Below are 24,788 nucleotides of genomic sequence, written 5' to 3' on the forward strand. Positions count from 1 at the left end.
AACTTTGTTATCGCCTAAATAACAGCAAGACATTCCTTCTCCGTGGTCGAGTAGTTAGTTTCCGCAGATGACAGAATGTGACTAGCTTAAGCGATGGGACGTTCAGCGCCGTCTTGCCACTGGACGAGCACTGCACCAAGACCGATGTTGCTTGCCTCAGTGTGAAGTTCGGTGGCGGCATCTTCATCAAAGTGCCCTAGTAAGAGTTCATTCTGAAGGCATTATTGAAGCTTGGAAAAGGCGGCTCTCTGTTCTGGACCCCACACAAAAGGAGTACCCTCCTTCGTTAAGCGGGCAAGGGGTTCAGCTATGTTGCCAAAGCTCTCGACAAAGCGCCTGTAGTAGGCGCAAAGACCCAAAAATCGGTGCAAATCCCGCTTGTTCGAAGGTGGAGGAAATGCAGCAACAGCCACGGTCTTTTCTGGATCTGGTCGAATGCCATCGTGACTGACAAGGTGGCCGAGGAACTTTAGTTCTTCGTAGCCGAAATGACACTTCTCCGGTTTTAGCGATAGGCCTGCAGATCGAATAGCGACGAAGACGGACTGAAGTCATTGTAAATGTTGCTCAAATGTTTTGGAAAAAACAACGACGTCATCTAAATAGACGAGGCAGGATTCCCACTTCAGACCGGACAGGACGGTGTCCATCATCCTTTGGAACATAGCTGGTGCAGAGCAAAATCAAAATAATAACACTTTGAATTCATAGAGGCCATCGGGAGTTATGAATGCTCTTTTTTTCCCTGTTGCGTTCATCGACCTCGATCTGCCAGTAGCCGCTGCGTAAATCCATTGATGAAAAATATCGGGCATGTCAAAGTCGATCCAATGAGTCATTTATGCGTGGGAGAGGGTAGACGTTTCTCTTCGTCATTTTGTTGAGTTTCCGATAATCGACGAAAAATCGAAGAGTGCCGTCTTTCTCTCCAACAAGTACGACGGGTGACGCCCATGGACTGTTCGAGAGTTGGATGACGTGGTCATCGAACATCTGTTTCACCTGAAAACGCATTGCCTCTTGTTCTTTTTGCGACACGCGGTAGGCGTGCTGTCGTATAGGCCGTTCGATTGGGTGCGTTATAATGCGGTGCTTCACGGTTGGGGTCTGCTTAATTTTGGAGGTGGACGCAAAGCAGTCACTGTACGTACGTAAAATCACGCGTATCTGCTGCTGCTGCGCAGAGGATAGCTGGCAATTCACGTCAACTGTACTGGCTGATGCAGGGTCACCTTCGGCAGCAGCGGCAATCGGAGTGATAGTGGAACATTCTTCATCATCAACGGCTTCAAAGTTCGCGATCTCTGTTCGCTTTGCCAAGTGTTGGTACTGGCCGCCGAAATTCGTGATTAGAAGCCGAGTCCACCGATGTTTCAGTTGGACGATAGCGCGCGCGACACAAATCTGCCGAGCCAAGAGCACTGAGAGGTTAGTTCCCGCGATGCCACTACTATTGTCACAGTCGCTCTCCACAGTTACCAACATACTGGCTCGCGGCGAAAGTGCGATGGTGTCGTCAGCAATTCGAACTGTTGTGGTCTGTGCAACTGCATCCTTTTGCAGGGCTGTATGGTCGTTAGAGAACATTATGAGCAGATCGCGAAGGCTAATAACGGTTACATGCTCGCGGAGAAAATCCATTCCGAGAATTAGGTTTTGGGAGCATTCGCGTAATACGACGAAGGAAGCAATGTATGTCGACTCACGAATTCGGAGGCAGGCAGTGCATAATCCCAGCGGTGTCAATAGGTGTCCTCCCGCAGTCCGGAGGTTGGTTCCACGTCTCCAAAGTGTCGTTACCTTTCTTAGCTCGGCAGCTGGGTCAGCGCCCATAATGGAATAATATGGCACCCGTATCTACCAGAGCGGTTAGCGGGTGGTTGTCGACAAGGACAGAGATGCGAGCAGAGACACGTTTGTCATCGATGGCACACGTCGGTGAAATGATGTCATCGGATGTCGGCAGGCAGTTCGGGGGAGGGTCTTGTAATGGTCGATCAACAGCAGCCTCACCCCCAGAGGTCGCTGTTCTTAGTTTCCCCGGCGTCGGCTTTTGGATTTAGGGGATCTTCTTGCAAGGACGTCCGCAAAGGTCGATTGTTGGCCAGGTGACGTGGAACGCCGTGGAGACAGTGAGCGGGATTGATGACACAGAAAGGTTGACGATTGCTGGCTTTCCAAGTATTCGGCGATAGCACAGGGCCGCTCACCATCTCTGGGTCGACGAGCATCCTGACGAAAGCCAGGAAGACCCATGTGCCTGTATGCGCACTCACAATAGATGTGACCTGGTTCACCACAGTGATAACATAGAGGCCGGTTGTCGGGAGCACGCCATACACTGGATTTCCATGTAAGGAGTGGGTTACCCCGCACCTCCACCAGAAAATGTCATGTGATTACAGAAAGACCACAACGTCTGTTTACAGGAGCAGCAGCACTGGACATCAAGCCGAACCGAACATTAGAGCACGAGCACACCAACAGTCCTCTTATTTCTCACACCATAGCACATGCATTGGCATGGCTAAACCTCGTTCCATGCCTGTGGCAATATTGAATATCAGATGTAGCTTATGCAGCATGCTTTTAAATTGATCAACAGCAATTCCTTGTTGCAGCACCTGGCCGTGTCATCCACTGGAACCTCTTCACAACGAACCAAAACTGTGTGCAGGACATTCCGATGGCTGAAAACACTTCATTTGCTTAACTAAAACAGCACGACAAAGCACTTGCATTCTCAACAACAGTAGGTGCACATATAACTTTGTGATGAACCTGTAGCTTCGTTCTCACTGTGGGATAACTCTTTCAATTAAATGATATTGTTACGGAGATGAAGTAAAAGAAGAGGAAGGACACCATCAGCTGACAGGCGTGCGAGTATGGCAATCAGCCTTGTGACTCTTGCCTGTGGTTTTTCCTCTGTAAATGCATTTTGTACAGAAGTCACCGACCCTGTAACATGTTGGTGAGAGGTGCTGGGTAACCATCAGGCGATGGAGCTCCGCAGCGGATGTCGCATCGGTTTTCCTGCCATGACCAATGCTGAGCCCCCCGTGTCAACGTCAGCATCTCCAATGAACACGGCGTCGCAATCATACGTTTTCACGCCACTTAAGGATCCCGGTACATTCTGCGGGACTGATGGCGTCGACATTGACAATTGGTTGGCCATGTTCGAACGAGTGAGTATGCCGAACAGATGGGATTCCACACTTCAGTTGGCTAATGTGCTGTTTTACTTGAGAGGCATGGCCAAAGTGTGGTATGAAAACAACGAAGAAAAACTCACAAGCTGGGACCAATGGAAAGAAAAGATGTGAGAGGTGTTTGGCAAAACCGCCAGTCGTAAGATCGCTGCCAAAAAGGAATTCGCCTGCCGTGCCCAATCCCCCATGGAATCATACCTCGCATACATTCAAGATGTGCTGGCCCTCTGCCGAAAGGCCGAAAGCGACATGACAGAAGTTGACAAGATCAGGCATGTCCTGAAAGGGATTGCCGACGACGCGTTCAATCTGCTGATGTGCATGGGCTGTTCCATCACGGACGCTATCATCAAAGAGTGTCGTCAGTTTGAGCAAGTGAAAAGTCCCCGCATTCGGCAAACATTCGCCCGACTTCCAAAAACCGCTGCAACATCGACTTGCGAGGACCAGTCTGCACTACAACGTCTTTCGCCGCCGGGAGACCTGACACGCATTGTTCATCACGAACTGGAAGCAATGGTGCCCTCGGCATTCTATTCGCGCAGTACCGATACCACTCCTGTTACTGTTGCTTTTGTTCAAGCCATCGTGCGCCACGAGCTTGAAAACATCAGAGTGCATTGCGTGGGCCATGTCACCGCCTCCAGAGTCAGCGAACACCCTTTCGCGATGCCCTCTTTCGACCGACGGTTTTTTTTGCGCACCCGCAACCCGGCTGAGTGGTGAACTGCAGATGACTGCTCTATATTGCCACCAGCACGTAGTGGGTCGACAGCAAGAGCGGCTCTAAATGTGGAGGAAAAAAGAAGATCGCGTGTTTCTTCTCTACTCGAGAGCCAGCCACGACTGGCGCATCCTTCTAGAGCTAGCTACTCGGTGGTTTAATTAATTGCCCAGTACTTGTGACTCATTGTGACAAACTGGTGGAGGAGCTGGGTAGTGGAGGTGCTGGGTAGTCTCACGGATGCTGCAGACCCACCCAGGGAGCCGTGATACGAGTCCAGTGCCAGTCAATACTCCCGTGCATCGGACCAGCCGCCGAATCAGGGGATTGCCTCCGGAAGACTAACCGCATTGCTTTATATAAAAAATGTCTTAATTCAAAACATTGAAATGAAACACTTTACTATCGGACTATTTCTCGACTTCAGTAAAGCGTTTGATTCTGTTCAACATGACATTCTCTTAGCAAAACTAGAAATTTATGGAATTCGTGGCATTGCAAGAAGCCTTATGAAAAGCTACCTGATTGCACGTCAACAATACACAAAGCTACATAACGACACTCGCTCTAACAACGGAACAATAAAATATGGAGTACCTCAGGGATCAATATTAGGACCCTTTCTATTTACTTTGTACATAAATGATATTGTAAGCATTTCTTCATCTTCGAACATTATCCTATATGCCGATGACACTAACATCTTCTTTTCTGGTCCCAACCTAAAAGAACTTGAGCAGAGAGCGAATAGTTGGCTTGAAGAATTAGAGGGATGGCTGAGGGTAAATCAGCTGAGATTAAACGTAAAAAAAACTAATTTCATTTTATTTTGTGCTAAAAACAAAGCAATACACCACAACCCAAAACTCTATTTTGGTAATTCAGAAACAACATGTATCAGTAGCTGCAAGTTTCTGGGCGTACACTTCTGCAATGACTTGAGCTGGTCTGATCACGTGAGTAATGTAAAACTGGAAATGGCTCGATCCATTGGTGTTATAAGCCGTATTAACCATCTTCTTCAACATTCGGTGGCAAAGCAGCTATACTTTTCTCTCGTTCATTCGCACCTCACATACTGCAACTTAGTTTGGGGCACATGTAATAGGACCAATGCACAAAAATTAATTACTATTCAACAAAAAGCACTGCAGCTAATAACTAAAAGGCCAGATAGACATAGACATAGCAATTTATTTTCCGTTTTTCGTGTATTGTGTTTCACTGAATGCTACAAACCTAAAGTGATGGTTCTTATTTATAATCGTATAAAACAAGATTTTGCTTCATTCAGCAATATGTACCTCACTCATCACATTGAATATAAGTTACGAAGGACGTCACTTGTTTCAGCACGATCTAGAACAAATTATGGTACCCAATCACTTGACCATCAAATAGTAGATATATGTAAGTTTTCCTTCTGTAGTAGAATTATCACAGATAAGCAGATCTGTACACCATTTTAAAAAGAAAGTAAGATTACTCTTCGATCCAGGATGAACTGCTTGATGGAATATGTTTTGCCACTTGCGATGCATACTTTTGTTCACCAGGTTGTACTTCACTGCATTTCAATTGTTTAACTACGTACATTGTTAGCTCCACTTGAATTCTGAATTATGATGGATACTATTGCACCTCTTCATTCATTAAATCTATTCACAACTTTATTCTGATAGACATATCAACATTAAATGGTGTTTTTAGGTTTTCATACTTCTATAGCGAAGTTGCTTGAAATTCCATGACTTCTCTACAGTGATGCTGATGAATTGTGCTGTACTGGATGTTTTTCGCTTTCCTCACCACTGTCCTTGTTTTTGTTTTTTTTTTTGGTTTTTTGTTCACGAAACTGTTTACACGAGTATATGTCTCACTCCTTTTTTTTTGTTTGTTTACGAGCCGGGATGTAGGCCTAGTCAGGCAACAGTTTCGTCTGTTCCCTTTTGCCTCATCTCGGTGGCATGTAACTGTTGTGTACACATGCCAGAATAAAGTATTATTATTATTATTAAGTCGACGATACTACCATGTCGACAAATATGACCAGCGCTTCGGTGCAAACCTCATCAACCGGCACGGGAAGCACGACGTCGAACCGCTATACGTTGGAAAGCCCACGGGCACCGGCAACGTTCCATGGCACAGAGTGCGAGGAGGTTCAGGACTGGTTGGCGGACTTCGAGCACGTAACCACCTTGAATCAGTAGGTGTCTATTTCTATCTCGAAGACGGGGCATGCACGTGGTATCAAAATCGAGAGGAGCAGCTGACGACGTGGCTCGAATTCTCTCGTAGACTTTTGCAGACCTATGCCAGTGCTGATCGCCAAGAACGAGCTATTCTGACACGCGTCCAGTTGCCAAACGAAACTGTGACCACGTACGTCGAAGACACGACGTGCCTCTTCTGACGGGCCGATTCAAGAATGACGGAGGACAAGAAGTTGCGTCACTTGACGCGCGGTGTCAAGGACCAGCTTTTTGGCGGCCTCACCTGAAGCCCTTCGAAGACAGTCGCGAAGTTCTTTTCCGAGGCCATGACAATGAAAAAAATGCTGCAGCAGCGATCCAACCAATACAACAGGCAAGTCAGTGGCATGTCCACTGCCGACATTTCCACCGCCACTAGAACCAGCGACGACTGTCTACGTGAACTCATCTGTAATACGAAGTGAAAAAACAGCGCGTAACACAGGACACAGGACAGAGAAGAGACGGACGAGACGAGACGGACGAAATAAATTTTTGGTTGTAAGACAGCGCCTCGTCCGTCTCTTCTCTGTCCTGTGTCCTGTGTTACGCGCTGTTTTTTCACTTCGTTGACCATGTACCAACCGGCCCAAATAAGCACTTTAGTACAGTTCATCTGTAATAAAGTACGTGAAGAGTTGTAAAAGGCTGGTGTAACACATCATTCTACGGTTAGCTCTATCGCAACTGAGATCAAGGATGAGCTGCACCAGGCCCTCCGGGACACCTTGCCTTCTGATACAGCTGCGCCAGCTCCTGCTGAATACCGCCGTGAGACAACCTACGCGGAAGCCTTGAAACACCCTGCTGCATCGCCACCATTATTCGTTCATTCTGTTCCTGCTGTTTCACTTCAGTCAGCGCATTACATACCGTACTACGAAGTCACGTACACGCCACCGCCCTTGCTTTTTGTCTCTGGCGCTTCTGTCGCCCATCGTTCAGTGCAACCAGTTCAGTACATCGACGATCGGCACACGTCTCCTAGGAAGTCTGATGTTTGGCGCACACCTGATTGCCGGCCTCTGTGCTTTCACTGCGGAGAAGCTGATCACTTGTACCACCAGTACCCATATCGCCGTCTTGGGCTTCGCGGCTTGTCTGCGTACTCAGGACGGCTAGCACGGTGGAGCTTGCGGCTGCAGGAATTTGACGTCACCATCGTCCATAAGTACGGCTGTAAGCATGAAGACACTGACACACTGTCACGTGCACCCCTTCATGTCGTCATTCAGGAAGCAGAGGAAGACGAAGGCTTCCTGGACGCTGTTAGTGCATCAGACTTGAGCGAAATGGCGCAGAAATTCGTCCAATCACTGATCATTTAGAGGGCCAAGGCGCAATCATACCACGTCATTTATCCCGCTCGTTGACGTTGTTCTGCATGCGAGACGGTGTGCTGTACAAGAAGAACGCTCGTTCGAACAACCTTGCTTACCTCCTGGTGGTTCCTCGAGACATGCGAGACGACGTCCTCTTCACTTGCCATGACGAACCCACATTCGGTCATCTGGGCTACTCAAGGACACTTGTCAGAGTGAGCGAGAGATACTGTTGGCCAGGACTTTCGGCAAGCGACAAGAAGTACGCCAAGAGCTGTCGGGAATGTCAGCGCCGAAAGCAACCATTCTGTTAAACCAGCTGGTTTGCTTCAGCCCATTGAAGCCCCCTGCACGCCGTTCGACCAAGTCGGCATGGACATTCTCGGGCCATTTCCCCTGTTTGCGGACAGCAACAAATCGGTGATCGTCGCGACCGACTATTTGACACGCTACGCTGAGATGCAGGCGATCCCACGTGCCACGACTTCTGAGGTAGCACAATTTTTCATGTGCCACACCGTGTTACGACACGGTGCTCCTTCCAGTATAATAACGGACAGAGGGATGGCATTCACGGCGCAGCTTACGGACGAAGTTTTCAAACTGAGCAACACCAGACACCGAAAGACAACTGCGTACCACCCGCCAACAAACGGACTTTCCGAGCGACTGAATAAGACCCTCGCAGACATGATCTCAATGTACATCGACGTACAGCACAAAACATGGGACCGGATCTTACCTTACGTGCCCTTCGCGTATGATACCGCCGTGCAAGAGACCACGCGACTCACGCCATTTCGGGTTCTCTACGGCCGCGAAGTGTAGACCATCCTAGACTCTATGCTACCGTGTCAAGATGAAGACGAGTTGGCAACTGACGCCGAAGAATTCGCAAAGCGTGCTGAGGAAGCCCGGCAGCTCACGCGGCTGCACATCGGCCAGCAACAGCAGGCAGATGCACGACTCTATAACACCCGCCACAGAGAAACGTTTTACAACCCCGGAGACCAAGTTTGGGTGTAGACGCCTGTCCGTCGCCGTGGCCTTAGTGAAATGTTACTGAGCCGGTACTTCGGCCCATATAAAGTGTTACACCGCGTGAGTGACGTGAACTACGAAGTGGTTCCGGACTCAACACCGCATGCACGGAGCAGGACACGACCGAGGCCGGCCGTCGTTCATGTGTTGCGCATGAAACCATTTATTGCGCGTTGTCCGTAACTTTTTCTTTACCATACAGCATTATTTGTGTTTTTGTTTATTTTTGGAACTTGCTTTCTCGTTCATTGACTTTTCCTATATTGGCACGCTCTTCAATTTCTACTTTCACTTTATCCGAATTTCCAATTTCTTCTTTTCACGTGCCTACGTCGTAGCATCGCGGTGCTGCTGTGTACTTTTCTTTTCTCTTTTAGGACTTTTTTTTTTATTTTCCGAAGGGGGGATAATGCCACCAGCATGTAGTGGGTCGACAGCAAGAGCAGCTCTAAATGTGGTGGAAAAAAGAAGATCGCGTGTTTCTTCTCTGCTCGAGAGCTAGCCATGACTGACGCATCCTCCTAGAGCTAGCTACTCGGTGGTTTAATAAATCGCCCAGTACTTGTGAATCATCGTGACAATATGTTTCAACTGCCACCGCATTGGACATATTGCTTGTTACTGCCGCAACACATTGTCCTCGGCACCTTGTGCAACGTTCGATATGACTTGTTCTGACGGTACCGCCCACACCTTTTCACCTGTCGAAAAGTCTAATGTCGTTGACGAATCTCGGAACACTGGGCACAGGCGCTCGCCTTCACCACGTGGGCACCAGTCTCGTTCACCGCAGGCACTGCGCTTCTTGTGCCGCATGGCTTCCGGCCACATCGTCTCGAAAAACTGAGAAATGCAGCCCCTGGAGGTGGTGCTGCATTGACGACTTCTGCAACAAATCCTCTCTCCGTTCCCATCAGACGAAGTGTAATAGACATTTAAGTAGACCGCGTACCTGTACAAGCACTTGTAGACACCAGTGCAAGCATTTCAATCATGAGTTTAAGCCTACGCACATGTTTAAAGAAAGTTCTGACACCAGGGGCTGCACATATGCTTTGTGTGATTGATGGTTCTCGGACTGTGCACTGCCCGCTTAAGTATAAAGGACCACACTACTTCTGTCATTTTAGCCGTGATTGACCACTGCCCATACGACGTTATTGTAGGCCTGGACTTCTTTTTGAATCATTCTGCTCTTATCGATTGCGCTACCGGCGTCCTTCAGCTAGAGCTGTCTCAGACAGTTGCTGAACCTCACACTGCCGCGCCTGTGCTCTCTTCAGGATGTGCAACTGTCCCCTCAGGCAGCCACATACATCGTTTTGACGCACAGCCACAGGTACCCGATGGTCAATATGTCCTTCTTCCTTTCGCCGATGCCCTTTAGAGTCGCAGCATCGCCATTCCCCATACGCTTGTGACTGTCACTGACAACTGTACCTCGCTCCCACTTCTCAATTTTAGCCTGTGTCCTCAAGTGCTTCCTCAAGACATGTTCTTGGCCAGCGTATCTAACGCTGACGAATTTGAAATAGTGGCTCTCACCACTGAGATTGATTTACTTCAGTCTCCTGTAGCTGACAGCACCTGTTCCCTGCCAAATCGTTTCTCGAAGATGATTGCACCCGATCTCAATTCTGCACAAGCCAACGACATCTATTGCCTTCTCGCATCATATACCGACATTTTTGATTTCGACGACAGACCTCGAGGGCAAACATCCACCGTTCAGAACCGTATAAACATTGGTGACGCCAGTCCTATTCGCCGACGCCCCTATCGCGTCTCCCACACCGAGCGCAGTTATCCAAGCGGAAGTTGACAAAATGCTCAACAAAGGTGTCGTAGTACCATCAAGTAGTCCTTGTGCCTCCCCTGTTGTCCTTGTGAAGAAAAAGTACGGTACCTGGTGCTTCTTCGTTCCCTATCGCCACCTCAACAAGATCACGCGAAAAGACGTATACCCGCTACCACGCATCAATGACGCGTTAGACTGCCTGCACGGTGCTATATACTTCTCTATTGATCTTTGGTCCGGCTACTGGCAGATTTCTGTCGATGAGATGGACCGCGAGAAGACGGCCTTCATTACGCCGGATGGTTTATGCCAGTTTAAGCTCATGCCTTTTGAACTATGTAACGCCCCTGCCATATTCGAACGAATGATGGACTCTCTACTGTGTGGTTATAAGTGTTTTACTTGTCTCTGTTACCTAGACGATGTGATAGTTTTTTCATCTACTTTCGATAGCCACCTGACCCATCTCGCCGCCATTCTCGCAGTCTTCAGAACAGCTGAGCTACAACTCAACTTCAAAAATATGTCAATTTGGCTGCCGTCAGATTACCGTTCTGGACCATCTTGTAATTGGCGATGGCCTCCAACCAGATCTGTAAAAGATCCGTGCCGTCCGTAGCTTTCCAGTGCCCCGTTCTACATCCGACGTCCGGAGCTTCATCAGCTTATGTTCGTACTTTTGTCGTTTTGTGAAAAACTTCACCGACGTTGCCAGACCACTCACAGATTTGCTGAAGAAGATTGTCCTCACTGCTTGCACATTCTCATGTGCAAGCAATGAAGACAAGGGGATCAGATGCTGATAGATGGCAACCATATGGCCACTTCCAGAATGTCAGCGACGGACACGATGGCACGATGAGACTACGCCGCTACCAAGCCAACGCCATGAATAGTAAGACGTTCGACGAATGTCTGATCACATGAGAGGTTCTAGAGAGAAGCCGTCTTGGCTAGACACTGGCTTAGAGCATAGCACTTAACTAGACTTGTACTTGGTTCTTGTTTCAAAGCTTTTGTTTTAACGTTTCAAAGCCTTTGGAGTGAATTCTGAGTTGTTTATATTTTGCTTTTTTGTAAGATGAAGATGTGTTTGTTGTCCCACCTCTGACTCCCGTCTTTTTCTCAGCTTCATCTACTACAAGCGATCCAGAGATAATTGTGACAACTATGGCTGAGACCTAGTAATGATTGGGAAGAAGTCAACTTAGACATTTGCTTTCTTTATTTCTCCTTTTATATTGATGATGCTTTTTCTGCCAATTTCAAGTAGTTTCATTTAGTTCCTCAGATAACCTAGGCTGAACCCCAATTGTTCAAGGTATTGGTAGAAATTAAAGGGCTTAATAGAGGTAAAACTTATGATTTCGCAACTTTCTCTAATCACTAATATTGAAAGAATGCAAACCTTTTCTTAACTATTTTGCAGCAGAATGAACTTTACATTCTGAAAAGTACTGTTACTTTGTGGTTTCACTTCGCACAATGTGCAGTTTTCCTGATTTACTTGGAAGGCGCTACCTCAAGACACTTCCTGAAAGACGAGCCCATTCGGAACCAACATTTATTGACAATAACACAAGAGCACGTAACCCCAACAAAGATGAAAGCTTACATAAAAGACACAACCAATGCTACCTCTGAGATTAAGTTACTAATAAACGCACATGCTGTCTGCTCGGTTCCTAATCATTCTAGAGCTACAATTCAGTTCCTACAACACGGTTGGTCGCTGTATGTAGTGAAGTCGTGGGGGTCTCACTCACGTTTGTGACTGGGCGTAATACACGGAGGTTGATGCAGTTGTCCTTGTCATCTGCGTCGTGCAGCTACACGACCGGTTGTATCAGCAGCATACCTAGGCTGCCGGTAGGCGCTGCGCCGGTTGACACTGGACTTGAAGCGCTGGCTCTGAAGTAGAGTCCCAGCTGGATGGCCTTGTCTGAGCTCAAGTTCGAAGTCCAACGGCTCTGGCTTGCCCAAAAGCACGAGGACGTCAACCCAGCCGAAGTACTTGAGCAACACATGGCTAGAATCACCAGGCAGCCTTAGAGACCCTCAAGTCACCGGACGATGAAGCCTTGGCTTGGCTTCGAAAACAAACCGCCCTGACACGTGGGCTGTCTTCTCTCTGCCACCGCTGCGACTGATTCTTTTTCCTCTCTTTCCCTTCGTGAGCTTCCAACTATCGCTGTGGCTGCGTCCAATTGGAGTTTCGGTTATTTATTGTTTTTTTTTTTCACGCCCGTGCCAGCTTCTTTTTCCTTGCCTTCGAACTTGTTTCATGGTGCGCACATTGCATTTCGCGCACTCCATCACAAGCCCTCGGCATCCTGTTGAAATTTTGATGAATTTTAGAGGCTTGTTCTCGAAATTCTGAGCATAATTATTTTTCAATGGCAAGATGAATGATTCACGATGGTAGTTGGGAGCGCAGGAGAGACAAGAATGAAGAGATGGTCTAGACAGGATGAGCAACCACTTCAAACTGAAGCTTAGTTTGAAGCGAGTGCTCATTACAAACTCACCCATGTTTGTGTTATTCGAGAGAATAAGTGTTGCAGGTCCCATAAATAAGCCTCGAAACTGAATGGTCATAAATTTACATTTCAAGGAAAGTGCGAAAACCAAAAGCAAACTGTTCCTTCTATTACAAAGTAGAATGTGCACTTATTCAAGTGCACGCACCAGGAATATAATCCCACTGGTGCTCAGTGGTGCTTATTTAGTGCTAGCCAGACACTCCTAGCATGATTGCAATCACACTCAACTGCTCCTTCTCACTCAAGAGTTTTGGACTGATACCCAACGAGGTTCACAAAATGAGCCTGGTTACTAGGCTGGCAACTACAGTTTAAACCATAAACAGAGAAGCATGCTCTTCCTTGGATGTCCTTAGATGAATTAACACTTTCCTTTGCCATGTTGGAACATTTTTGATGGTGTGCTCATACAGTAATACCAGCGTTCTGGACAGAACTACAGGCAATTCATAAAGAATACCTCTAAGCCCTTACCTACTGCTGCAGTATGTTAATGGCACCAAAAATCTGGACAGCCAAAATGATATTACAGAAGAAATTTACAGGCACATAGAAAGAAAATGCTTGTCTCACCAGCTACAATGACCTTACCAAATAATCCTACTTTTCTTGACAAATCTTCCTTTGTGCCTGATACCAACTCGTACCTATCACTTTGTGACATCGTCAGACTTACCCTAGCATATGCACAACCAGCATTTGTAAAATATGTATGACACAAGTAGCATTGCTTCCACACCTGCTGTGGGAATGTCAACTCCAATATCAGGATGTTAATACCGATACCTTCTGTCGAAATGGCGCGTTGGCTGGTGCAGCTCCCACCTGAAACATCAGCTATGGGCCACTCAGCAAGCCCGTAAGACAACAAGGAGGCATGACCTCGATGTGGGAGGCCCCGCTACTCGAGTGGCTGGTTCTCAATGAAGTTTATTCCTTCTCTTTGAAGAAACGAAAAATGTCATTTTCAAGAAATGAGTTTTTTTGGGCCTTTTTCAGCTTTTATTCCACCCATTAATTATGCAACGAGTATCGTGCAATGCCTGATGCTCCCCGCCATGCACCACCATATGTGCTGACGTGATTATTTGCCCAACATGGCACCAGTTTGCGTAGAAGTATCAGGCGGCAGCATGGCACAAGGCTTGATGGCTACGGCATTGGTTCGGTTCTCGCTGAAACCCTGTGTCCCCCCCCCCCCCCTAATGATGCGTGAAAGACACCACTAGCAACAAAAAACTATGCCATCAAAATCGATCGTTGTTGTGAGCTCATAAAACTGTGATAAAATCTGAGGCAACGTGCCGAGACCAACTCTAGGCACATGTACTACCGTTTGGGCAAGTGCCTCTGAAAGCCTTCTGATTGAGGAAATGACTATTAAAAGCTTCACAAAGATGGCTTAAAAAAGTATGTCACTTAGCTAAACACTCACTGCAATTCACCTTTGAAATACACAGTTTAGCATGACCATGTCTGCTTACCTTGACAATGTCCTCCTGCCGAGCGATGCAGTCCTCAATGTGAGAATGCACCTTGTCCGTGTCAACACCATTCATGAATTCTGTGTCATGGTTATATGAAAGGAGATACAAAACATCACACCAAGGAAAGACAGCTTGTCAAGTGGCGGCCTAGCCGCACACAAAACTTCTTGGTCCCAACATAAACACACACATCATTGGGCCTTCTCTTGGAAACGAGGCTAGTATTAGTTGTGTGGTGACGCAAAATTTGTCAAAGAAAGAAATCATTAACAGCAGCAGGAGGCTGTGAAGGAAGCCCAATACGAATTCATCAAGAAAGAAAACACCCCTGCCAAAAAAAAAAAAAAAAGAGCACAGGCCCTACAGCCATGTCGAATGCAGTTCAATGGAAACATGCATACAAGCAATACACATAATCATCAGGGTTGTGCGTAGTTATTTCATTTTTTGAGTATCTTTCATGCGAAGTTGGCTATTCAGATTGATTCACACTGGAATTTTACTACAGTAAGGGCTCATTCACTCAGGTTTCACGGGACAAGAAAAAGATGTCCGTGTTGACCAAGGGAGAGAGACAGGTTTATTTACAGAAAGGCAGAGAGGTCAACCTGAGCAATACCATGTTAAGCAAATTATTCAAAGTATCAAGCAAACAAAAGAGTGGCTACTTAGGCTGGTTGATATTGCATTTCTGAAAGAAATATACTTTCTCAATGCGCAGAGAATCTTTTAGAAAGAAGACAGATAGGACAATGCACTCTCTCCTATCTGTCTTCTTTCTGAAACGTTTCTCGTGACCTAAGAAGGTATATTTCCTTCAAAAATCAAGCAAGCAATAAACCAATGCCTATTACATCAAAACACTTTAACTTTCTTGATGAATACATAAATGCTGTACTTGTTTTCAGTGATGTGATCAATCAAAGCCGCTTCAGCGCAGCTTCTGGCCTATCTAGAGCCTGGCTTCAGAGTGGTGTAACAACCTTTTGGCACAGTTGCCAAGTGCACATTACCCAGCACACATATTTGTCTCTAGGCAGCACCAGTTGTTCCACATGTTCAATAGAATAGATTTATGCGCAAATACATGCATGCTTGCTTAACATACCTTAAAAGATGACATTAAGTAACTGCGCTACTTTTACGACAGGCCGCCCCAAGTTTCTTCATTAGTGTGACCTCAGGCCACCTAACATTGTCCTGGAATGCACGTCATATTTGCAAATAAACTTGAATTAGTTTTTCCACCAATCCATTTCCTGATGCTTTAGTTTGACTGCTGTGTAAACTTTTCATACATTGTGTTTATCACTCAGATGAACTACATATTCTGATGGCATTTTGCTAGTTGTGGAGAAATTGTTAAAGATCCTGGTTCATGGGCACTTGAAAAAAATACTATGCTTGACTGTTGGTCCTTTGTGGTAGAAATATAATGTGTGCTCCATAAAAGTGGTGGCAATAGTAGGCCCTGTATTTATTTCCGCAAGTTCTGAGACTGGTTCAGAGAAAGAAAGCCTTGGTTCTTCAGGCAACATCCATGGTCAGCCTGTGGAATTACTGGCAAATGGTCAGTCTACTTGCAAATACAGTTAAGTAGACAGGGACACAAGAGGGAAGTCAAGACGTCGTTTTTCCATGACTTACCTCTTTTCGCCATGTCTCGAATTGTTCACACGAATACCTACAAACTAGCTCAGCTCTCTGTTAGTATTTTAAAAATTGAGCCCCCTACATAAACTTTTACAGTAGTCTATAACAACAAGTAGTACTATATTTTTTTTGTAAAACAATCTAGCTATAGAAAAATGAACAGTACTACACTTTTTGTAAACAAAACTAACTATAAGGAATATACTGAAAAATATGCATGTACTGCTCACTACAGGAATCGATCGAAAAGAAGACTGCTGTATAAGATCTTCTCCAACCCAAAAGCTATTTTTAGAAACTTAATTATTGTAATGTATCCTGATGGCGTTCGTGCTTTCGCTGCTTGGTGAAATTCTGCCGTTGCGCTGCGAAGCTCGGCCTGGCGGCCCCTACGTGAGACTAGCCAGTGGTTCGGGGGTCTCTCCTGCGTTTTCTCTGAACCAAAATAAAGTTTTCATCATCAGGCCCGTGAATCAGCCGAGAGGCAAGGCCTTGACGTCCCGACATGGGAGACCTGAGCCCGGGCCACAAATCTTCCAGACAATTAATAAAGTTTTTCCACCGCCACCACCATCATGTAATTTTGCAGTTTGGTTCAGTAGCAGTACTAAAGGGAACAGTGCAAAAACAGAACGTAGAAAGAATGATCAACACAACACAAGCATTGATGAAGAACTGTGTGTAAATTTATTACACTGGGAAATATATAGCTGAAAACAGAATTAAGAATAAAACCATCACATGCACATAAAAATGAAAAGCAAAACGAAACTGCCACAAGTTGAAATGACCAAGTTAAGCGCTCAAAAACATAATCTCTTTTTCCAGGAGGGTGAGTGAAGGCTCACGTTTCCTTTCATCTTAATATGGAAAGCGTCATTCGTTTCCTGCTCTGTCTAGTTATGACATTTTGAGAGTGCCTTGCAATTATGAAAGAGCAAGGTGCAGCCGCATGAGAAACAATGGGCTGCCAATATGCTACTTGTTGAAGTCCTAAGATGATCTGTGTGCTCTCTCAGGCGGTTGTTCAAACAGCAACCGGTCTGTCCAGTATAGAAGAGGCAAGACAACGGAATGTCGTACACTACATTGTTTATGCACTCTACGTACTGCGCCCTGTGTTTCTTGACGCACGCGTACTTCTTGGGGCTATCATCACTAACTTTCTTGCAAATGCGGGCGAGCTTAAGGGAAGCCGAGAAAACGAGCCTTACACCTGCTTCGCTAACAATTTTCTTGAGCGCATAGCTCGCACCGTGTACGAAAGACAGAAATTTTCTGTCTTTCCTGTGTTAGGCATATTTTAGTGAAACGTCTAAAAAAAACTTGCTGAGTAGATTTGTTGCCAAGGCACTGAGTAATTCAGTCGGGTAGCCGGCGCATTTCAGCCGCTCGACTTAGGCACCTAAGCTTCGTTGCACTTGATGAGAGCGGGGACCTCTTCAGAGCACTCCTGAGATCACCTAAGGTGACTCCGCGTTTCACGAGCATTGTGTGAACGAAAGAAGGCCCTTACGAGACCCCGGCGCTCATACTTCGAGCATACAGCATACAGCGCCAGAACTAAAAACCTCAAGCAGTCATCACTGGGGGATTCCTTGGTTAACGTGATTGCGTTGAGAAGAGCCGCCAAATATATCCTGTCATCTTCAGTATCATGTACCAACTGGCCCTTCAAAACACCCTTCTCCAGAAGCAGTATAATAATAATTTATTTACGCAGTATGGGAGGGATTGAGCCCAGCACATACTTGAGCTGCATAGCATTCTCCAATATAACCCAATAACCACTCAAAATGAAATAGTTACATCAAATGTGGTTTGCAAGCTCATCAGTCTTTTTGCCAAAAGGCTGCGAGAGCAATGTCTTGGTGCATGTCTGGAGCAAAAGATGAAAGCAAATTTCATCTGTTGACGCAGCTCGGCACAATTGGCACAGCTATCACATTACTGTTGTAAGACCAGGGCAAAAGCCAACATTTCCGTCATCCTGTGACTTCTTTCACAGTGCAACCCCAGTGCAAGACTCCTGTGTCTCAGCCCAAAATGTGCTCTGTACCCCTCCCTAATTACCACCACCATCACCGCCACCACCACCATCACCACATGCACATGACAATACTTTTTGTCACGGGTAGGCAAAAGAAATTTGTTGTGGCAGCTGAAGCCTTAGTTTCAACAACACAATTGCAGATTGCGACCATGCCTTTTTGAACACCCATGGCCAATGAGCTGTCATACGGGGTGGTAAGTGCAAATAGGCACAAAGCATTCTAGCTTCTCTGGTGGCTACTGCATAGTTCACAATGATGATGATGGCAGAGCAAACTGCACCACCTGATTTCAGCTGTTTACATACATCGTTTTCACTTTTTGTGGTGTTAGATGTTTGAGGCACTTTAAGCTCGGCGCACTCACAGGGTTATGCAAGTTAACCATGCTGCAGTCAATTATGACCAAATCAACAAGAGTTTGATTGCATTAAACAATGTTTATGCTGACTGGCTCCAAAAACACTTCCAAAATGTCGAACGTTTTTAATTGACGAAGGTTGAAATACATGGTTTTAGTATGTTAAAAGCATTCACACTTCCTCGAAGTAAATATACCAGTTTCATTTGCTAAAAATAAAACCACAGTACTTATAAATGTTATTTTAAAACTATGGCACACTCCTGTGTAAACAACCACATGAAAAAAAAAAGAAGGCAAGCACAATGCACCATCTTTGAAGGAGATGCCAAATTACACACCGACATACACAAGAAGGTTGACACAAGTCTGTATGTCATCCCACAAAGGTAGATTTTTAGCAGCTAGCCCAATCTAATAGTTAATTATCACAAGGCACCCTCATAGAAAGTGAACTTTGTTTTGCTGGCCAGTTCTGTATATTTTTGCTGTCCTTAAGGTCACATATGCACTGTTGGGGCAAGCTCCTTGATGCGGATTCCGTAAAATACACAGGGCTTAAGATACACAAAAGAACATGTGAGACAAAGATGAGGACCTGCAATGACTGCCAACAGTTGGTTTGTTGTTCGTTGACAAATATAGAGAGGGTGATGAAAAGAGGGATGGAGAACCAGGGAAGCACAAGTTTTTTCTGCAAAGATGTGATGACGAGATTAGACCTAGATGCTTTTTATTATTGTCCAAGAGAGATATTGGAATTTCTCGTCAGTTAGCGTGAGAGAAGACACATTGGGTGCCTTTGCACATCATCGTGTACCACCGTGAAATCAGCCAGTGCTTTAAAGTGTGCACATTCACTACATCTGCCATGGTTGCTGCTAACACCACGGACGTTTGTTTTATACTCAACCAACTTGTGTTGCTAAACATGTTCGCGTACGATGTCTTGGTGCTCTGAAATCGGCGTGCATTACAAGACTCATTAGTATCGCCATAAAGACATTGAAATATCAGGTTCTTCATACATGTACCAATAACGCACATTACTTTATTCGTGTCACTACACAACAGCTAGCTGTCCAGTTTCAATTCCATACGGTGTAAAGTGTACCAAAAAAATTGTTTTGTCGTTGGCTATATCTTGCACTACTATTTAAGAAGGTAGCATTGATACAGCCAGGATTGCAAAAGCGTGCACTGGTCCAGTGTAGCCCCCTGTGACGAAAACTGCGCAGGTCGTATCGCAATGTTCAGAAAGCCTCAGCAGAGTGATTTGTTGGGCAAGTTGTTTCAGTCTTTGCACTTGTCCGTCTCTCGTATTTATTTCGTACCAAAAGCTACCCCCAGGAAGCTTCGCAGCTCTTTGAGATTATTTTTAGAGCTGAGAAATAGCAAGATTTTGAGTGCAAAGTTAATTCAAATAACAAAAATTGCTGAAAAAAAATGTTGGAGAAGATTCCTAAGCATATTCTTGTATGCACCAGCACCTCCTCCAGAACGTTTTGTGGAGGCACTCAGAGAAACAAAGCGTATTTAGAATACACAGCGTCAAAGCATAAGCTCAAATGAAGGAGAAAAGCACGACCTTCCCACACACCAAAATTACATTGCCTTTCTTGGCGCCTCTCTTGTTGCTTCAGTGTGACATTTTCTTACAACAATGTTCTTACGAAACAACAACACAAAAGTGCTTCTTTTGACTAGGTTGATGAAGACTAGGATGATGAAGGTTGAAAGTGGCGTTTCATAGTTGTCTTATCAAGGCGGAGGCAACGCACGGGCTGAATTGTTTTATAACAAGCTTTGGAACAACCAATGTGTAGCCAACAGCACTTTACATGTGATAGACAAAGATTCTGTTTCTTCAGCCTCTCCTCCACTTTCAACTTCTGCGGAGGCCCTACTAATGTGGAGGACAAGGGTGTGCTCCCTTTGTGTCCGGAGTCCCAAATAAGAACATCTGAAATTTAGAATGCTAAAAATCTCGGACATCCGATTTTTCAGATTTCCTGTTCAAATTCAGGTTTTAAACAGCATTAACTGAGCCCCCATCTCTACCACATATATCATATCCATGTTGGAACAAGTGTTTTCTACATTTGTGACTGTGACAGAGACTACGTGAGTCTCATGAGGTAAAGCACAGTAGAATCTTAAGGGGCCTGGTCAATTGGACATTGGCTTTGGGAAATACGAACAGTAAAATTACATTATGAATCAAATCAAATATCAAATAGTATTAAAAAGTATTTGAAATCGGAGTATTTGTACAAACCTAATTATTTCATTAGGATGCACAGAACGTGAAAAGTCAAGTTTATTACAGAGCTTGCGCGAGCCCCAGTGCTAAGGCTGGTAAGTTTAATGTGGGTTGCATAAAAGATGGCATGTTTCAGCGATGATCAGTGTATCAACGGCTGACACTTTGTTCGCCACCAATAGTGTGGATTGCTACAGTTTGACTTTGCATTTCCCGGACAAATAAAGAGTTTCATCCTGGACATCGCCTGCTGCCTTTGTCCATGTCAACACCATGTGACAATATTCTATTTGCACTCAAACTTTACCATTCAAATTCACCTTGCACCCCAAATTTTACTGTTCACACAATTTGAGGCTTATGAGCCAAAACAATGATACAATTATAAGGTACACCATCATAAAGGACTACGAAAATTTCAGACCACCACTCGGGGTTCTTTCAACATTATTCCGAGTACACCGCCCCTAGCAATTTCACATCCCTGAAAATGCAACATCCGCAGGCGAGATTGAAACCATTAGGTTTGGGCCAGCAGCTGAGCACCATAACTTCAGACATGCAGCAGCTGCTGCGAGCATGGGCCGTCAGCTTACTCTGATTGGTCGGCATGCATGGTGATGGAAGGTTCAATCAGTGCAACCGGTAAACATTCCCAAGGTACAAGGCATTGACAAAGCGTGCTGCTTTGAGCCGCAGAGACTTTCCCGCAAATAGCACAATTAGAGGTTCACTTCGTATGTACCAACTAGCCACAACGCAAGTTTTACTGATGAACCTGACTGTACGGGACTCAACGAGAAGGCAAAGGGGGCAGTTCACAGCACAAAGCGTTACTCACTGCAAACCTCATCATGAGTAAAGGTTGAACCATGCATGAAGTAACCACACCCAAAAGGTAGTACACACAGAAAACCTGGTTGAGTATTATGAAATTGCATCATGGTGCCACCAAGGATGCGTCCCTAAGGAACAGGAGAAAACAAGTCCAAAATGTGAAAATGAAAAACTGCAGTGCGACAACAGTGATGAGGCTTGCTGCATTGATGCATTAGGCACATTCTCCCTTCCCAAATGTTTACAGGCTCACTACTAAAGCAAGCTGCATTTCAACTGCCTTATCTGAATTTTATAACTTCCTGCCCTCACGAAAGCAGGATAACACAAAACTAGCAGAAGAAGAGCATTTACAAGGTTTACCCCCCTGGCAGCTTACTTTGAGCCACTTGTAATGTTTTAACAAATATTACGGCATTAGAATTCCCTTCCATTTGAATTTAAGTTGTTGACAAGTATTCGGAATGAACAACTACACTCAAACCTCAATATAGAATATTGCCACCTAGAGTTGTGAGCCGGCAAGCCCTAGCGAGCCGAAAAGGGAAAAGAGAACAAAGAAGAAGTGTGTGTTAGCGCTTCATTTAAAGATACACGCTCGTGTCTTTCTGCCCCGCTGTTCCTGTCTTGTCTTCACGGCTCTTGGTGCATGACAAACTGGTGAAAGTGCTGGATAATCTATGCACCGTACTCCTCCATATAGCGAGAACGCAAGTGCCGTACCAGTGGCTACTCCTGTGCACCGCGCCAGCAGAAGAATCCGAGGGCAATCCCCCGAGTTTGGACTGCTTGTAAACAACATGGCAGCTCCGACCAGCCCTACTGACACCAACCCCCAAACGGTACGAACGGCACAACGCCGCTTCATTGCACCTTACTCACGCCGCGAACGCCAAATCCCTTTCATGGCACTGCACTTGAAGATGTCGAAGATTGGCTCGTTCATTACGAGTTCGCTGCCGTGCACAACCAGTGGGACGACACAGACAAACTGCGGCACGTCTATTTCAGTCTTTTGGACGGCGCACGTGTATGGTATGAGAACCGGGCAGGTATTCTTACATCGTGGGAAGACTTCAAACGCCGACTTCTTGGGACATATGCGAGCCCTGACCGACAGGAGAGAGCTGAGCGCGATCTGCAGTCCCACATACAACTGCCGAATGATGGGATTGCGATGTATGTCGAGGACATGACGCGTCTTTTCCACCGAGCTGACCCCGGCATGCCAGAAGAAAAGAAGGTACGGTACCTCATGCGCGGGGTGAAAGAACAGCTTTTTGGTGGGCTTGTGCGCAGTCCTCCCAAGACTGTGTCCGAATTTCTCAGAGAAGCTGTCACCATTGAAAGCACTCTTAGGCAGCGGGCCCCATCATACGAACGGCACTTCAACGCTTCAACTACGAACTACTTGGGAGCTTTTGGTGGCCAAATGGATTTCTTCCGAGAGGTCATACGTTCAGTCATCGGCGAAGAACTCCAGAAGCTGTCAGTTCCCTCGCAGCCCACTATCTCTTCGTTGTCCAGCATAGTCCGAGATGAAGTCCAGCATGCCTTAAGAGAACCTCCTTTCATGCGGGATTATCAACCAACCAGTGACTTCCCCCGCATGTCGTATGCTCAAGCTTTACGGCAACCTGTTACACCCGCAATCCCGCATCCCACCGTGGCCCCAGCCATGCTGCAGACGGTTCAAGCGGCGCCATATTACAGCGCACCTCGCCCGATTTCGTGAAAATCAGACGTCTGGCGTGTGCCAGATAGACGTCCTCTCTGCTTCCACTGTGGCGAAGCTGGGCATCTTTACCGACACTGTTCTTACTGGCAACTTGGACTAAGCGGATTTTCGACGAACTCACCGCCACCCAGGTTTGGTCAGCGGCCCCCTGAAATTGAAGAGTATGTGGCTCAGCAGCGCGGAACTTCGTCGTCCTTGCACCAGTCACGCTCCCCGTCACCGCGGCGATTTTCTCCTAATCGCCGTACCTATTCGAGCGTGGTGCAGGGTCGGTCACCCAGTCCACGCCGGGAAAACTAACCACAGCGACCTTCAGGGGCGAGGTCGCTCATACTGGACAAGCTCAAGGCCTCCTACCGACGCTTCCGCAAACTGACGATACCCCGACGACGACGACTCCAGCTGGTTCCGCAAAGATTTCATTAGACATTCCAGTGTTGCTCGACGGTCGCAAAGTCAGTGCTTTAGTTGACACGGGTGCAGATTTTTCTATAATAAGTGAAAACCAAGCTTCTCTCCTGAAGAAAGTCACGATGCCTTGGAATCTCAGGCCAATTCGTACTGCTGGCGGGCACATCGTCACGCCACTCGGCGTTTGCACAGCACGAATACAGATTCGTGGTTTTACCTTTGTTGTCAGCTTGAGCGTTCTCCGTCAGTGTTCTCGAGACCTGATCATTGGCATGGACTTCCTGAGGGAGCATGGTGCTATCATCGACATTCGACAACGCCTCGTCACATTTTCAACAAAAAGCGCCACACCAGAGCATAATCCCAGCCACGATCGAGTATGTCTGCATGTAATTGACGATGATGTGATGATACCACCTCGCTCAAGTGTTATCGTTCAAGTGGCGTGTAACGAATCAGCACAAGCTGAAATGGTGGCAAAGAGCAATCGATCCCTACTCTTTTCCCAGGGTGTCTGCGTAGCACGAAGCCTAGTAGACCTCCAGGCTGGCCACTGCGAGGTTCTTGTTGCAAACTTCAGCTACGAGCGCCGACACCTTTTCACTGGTACTGTCATCGCCTATGCCTACCCAGAAACCGATGTGACTGAGTGTTTTGCTTCCGAGACGACCGATAATGCCGAAGCACCTCTCCAGTGTGTCGACGTAAATTCAACGCTTTCTGACAAAAACAAACGAAGGCTTAACGACCTGTTGATTGAATTCCACGCCTGTTTTGCTCGTTCATCGAGAATCCGTCAGACATCGATTATCAAACACCGTATTATCACCTACGGCGACGCGCACCCTATACGGCAACAGCCTTACCAAATTTCACCAACTGAACGGCGCGTGATTCAAAAGCAAGTGAAGGAAATGCTTCAAGACGGTGTAATACAGCCATCAGGCAGCCCTTGGTCATCACCAGTGGTCCTTGTAAAGAAGAAGGATGGTACACTTCGCTTTTGTGTCGATTATAGGAAGCTGAATAACGTCACAAAGAAAGACGTGTACCCGTTGCCTCGAGTGGACGATTCTCTTGACAGGCTGA

The 24,788-nt window shown here is 46.2% G+C and overlaps 1 protein-coding gene across 1 annotated transcript in view; it reads right to left on the reverse strand.

The window, feature by feature from the left end:
- Positions 1–24,788, reverse strand: part of LOC119167957 (vacuolar protein sorting-associated protein 33A) — a 177,170-nt gene that overhangs the window by 39,455 nt on the left and 112,927 nt on the right. Inside the window, exon 10 of the mRNA XM_037419419.2 lies at positions 14,383–14,462. Within this exon, the coding sequence (XP_037275316.1) occupies positions 14,383–14,462 (80 nt within the window). The remainder of the gene's footprint in view (positions 1–14,382; positions 14,463–24,788) is intronic.

This window comes from Rhipicephalus microplus, chromosome 3 (assembly GCF_043290135.1).
Source record: "Rhipicephalus microplus isolate Deutch F79 chromosome 3, USDA_Rmic, whole genome shotgun sequence".
Lineage (NCBI taxonomy): Eukaryota > Metazoa > Arthropoda > Arachnida > Ixodida > Ixodidae > Rhipicephalus > Rhipicephalus microplus.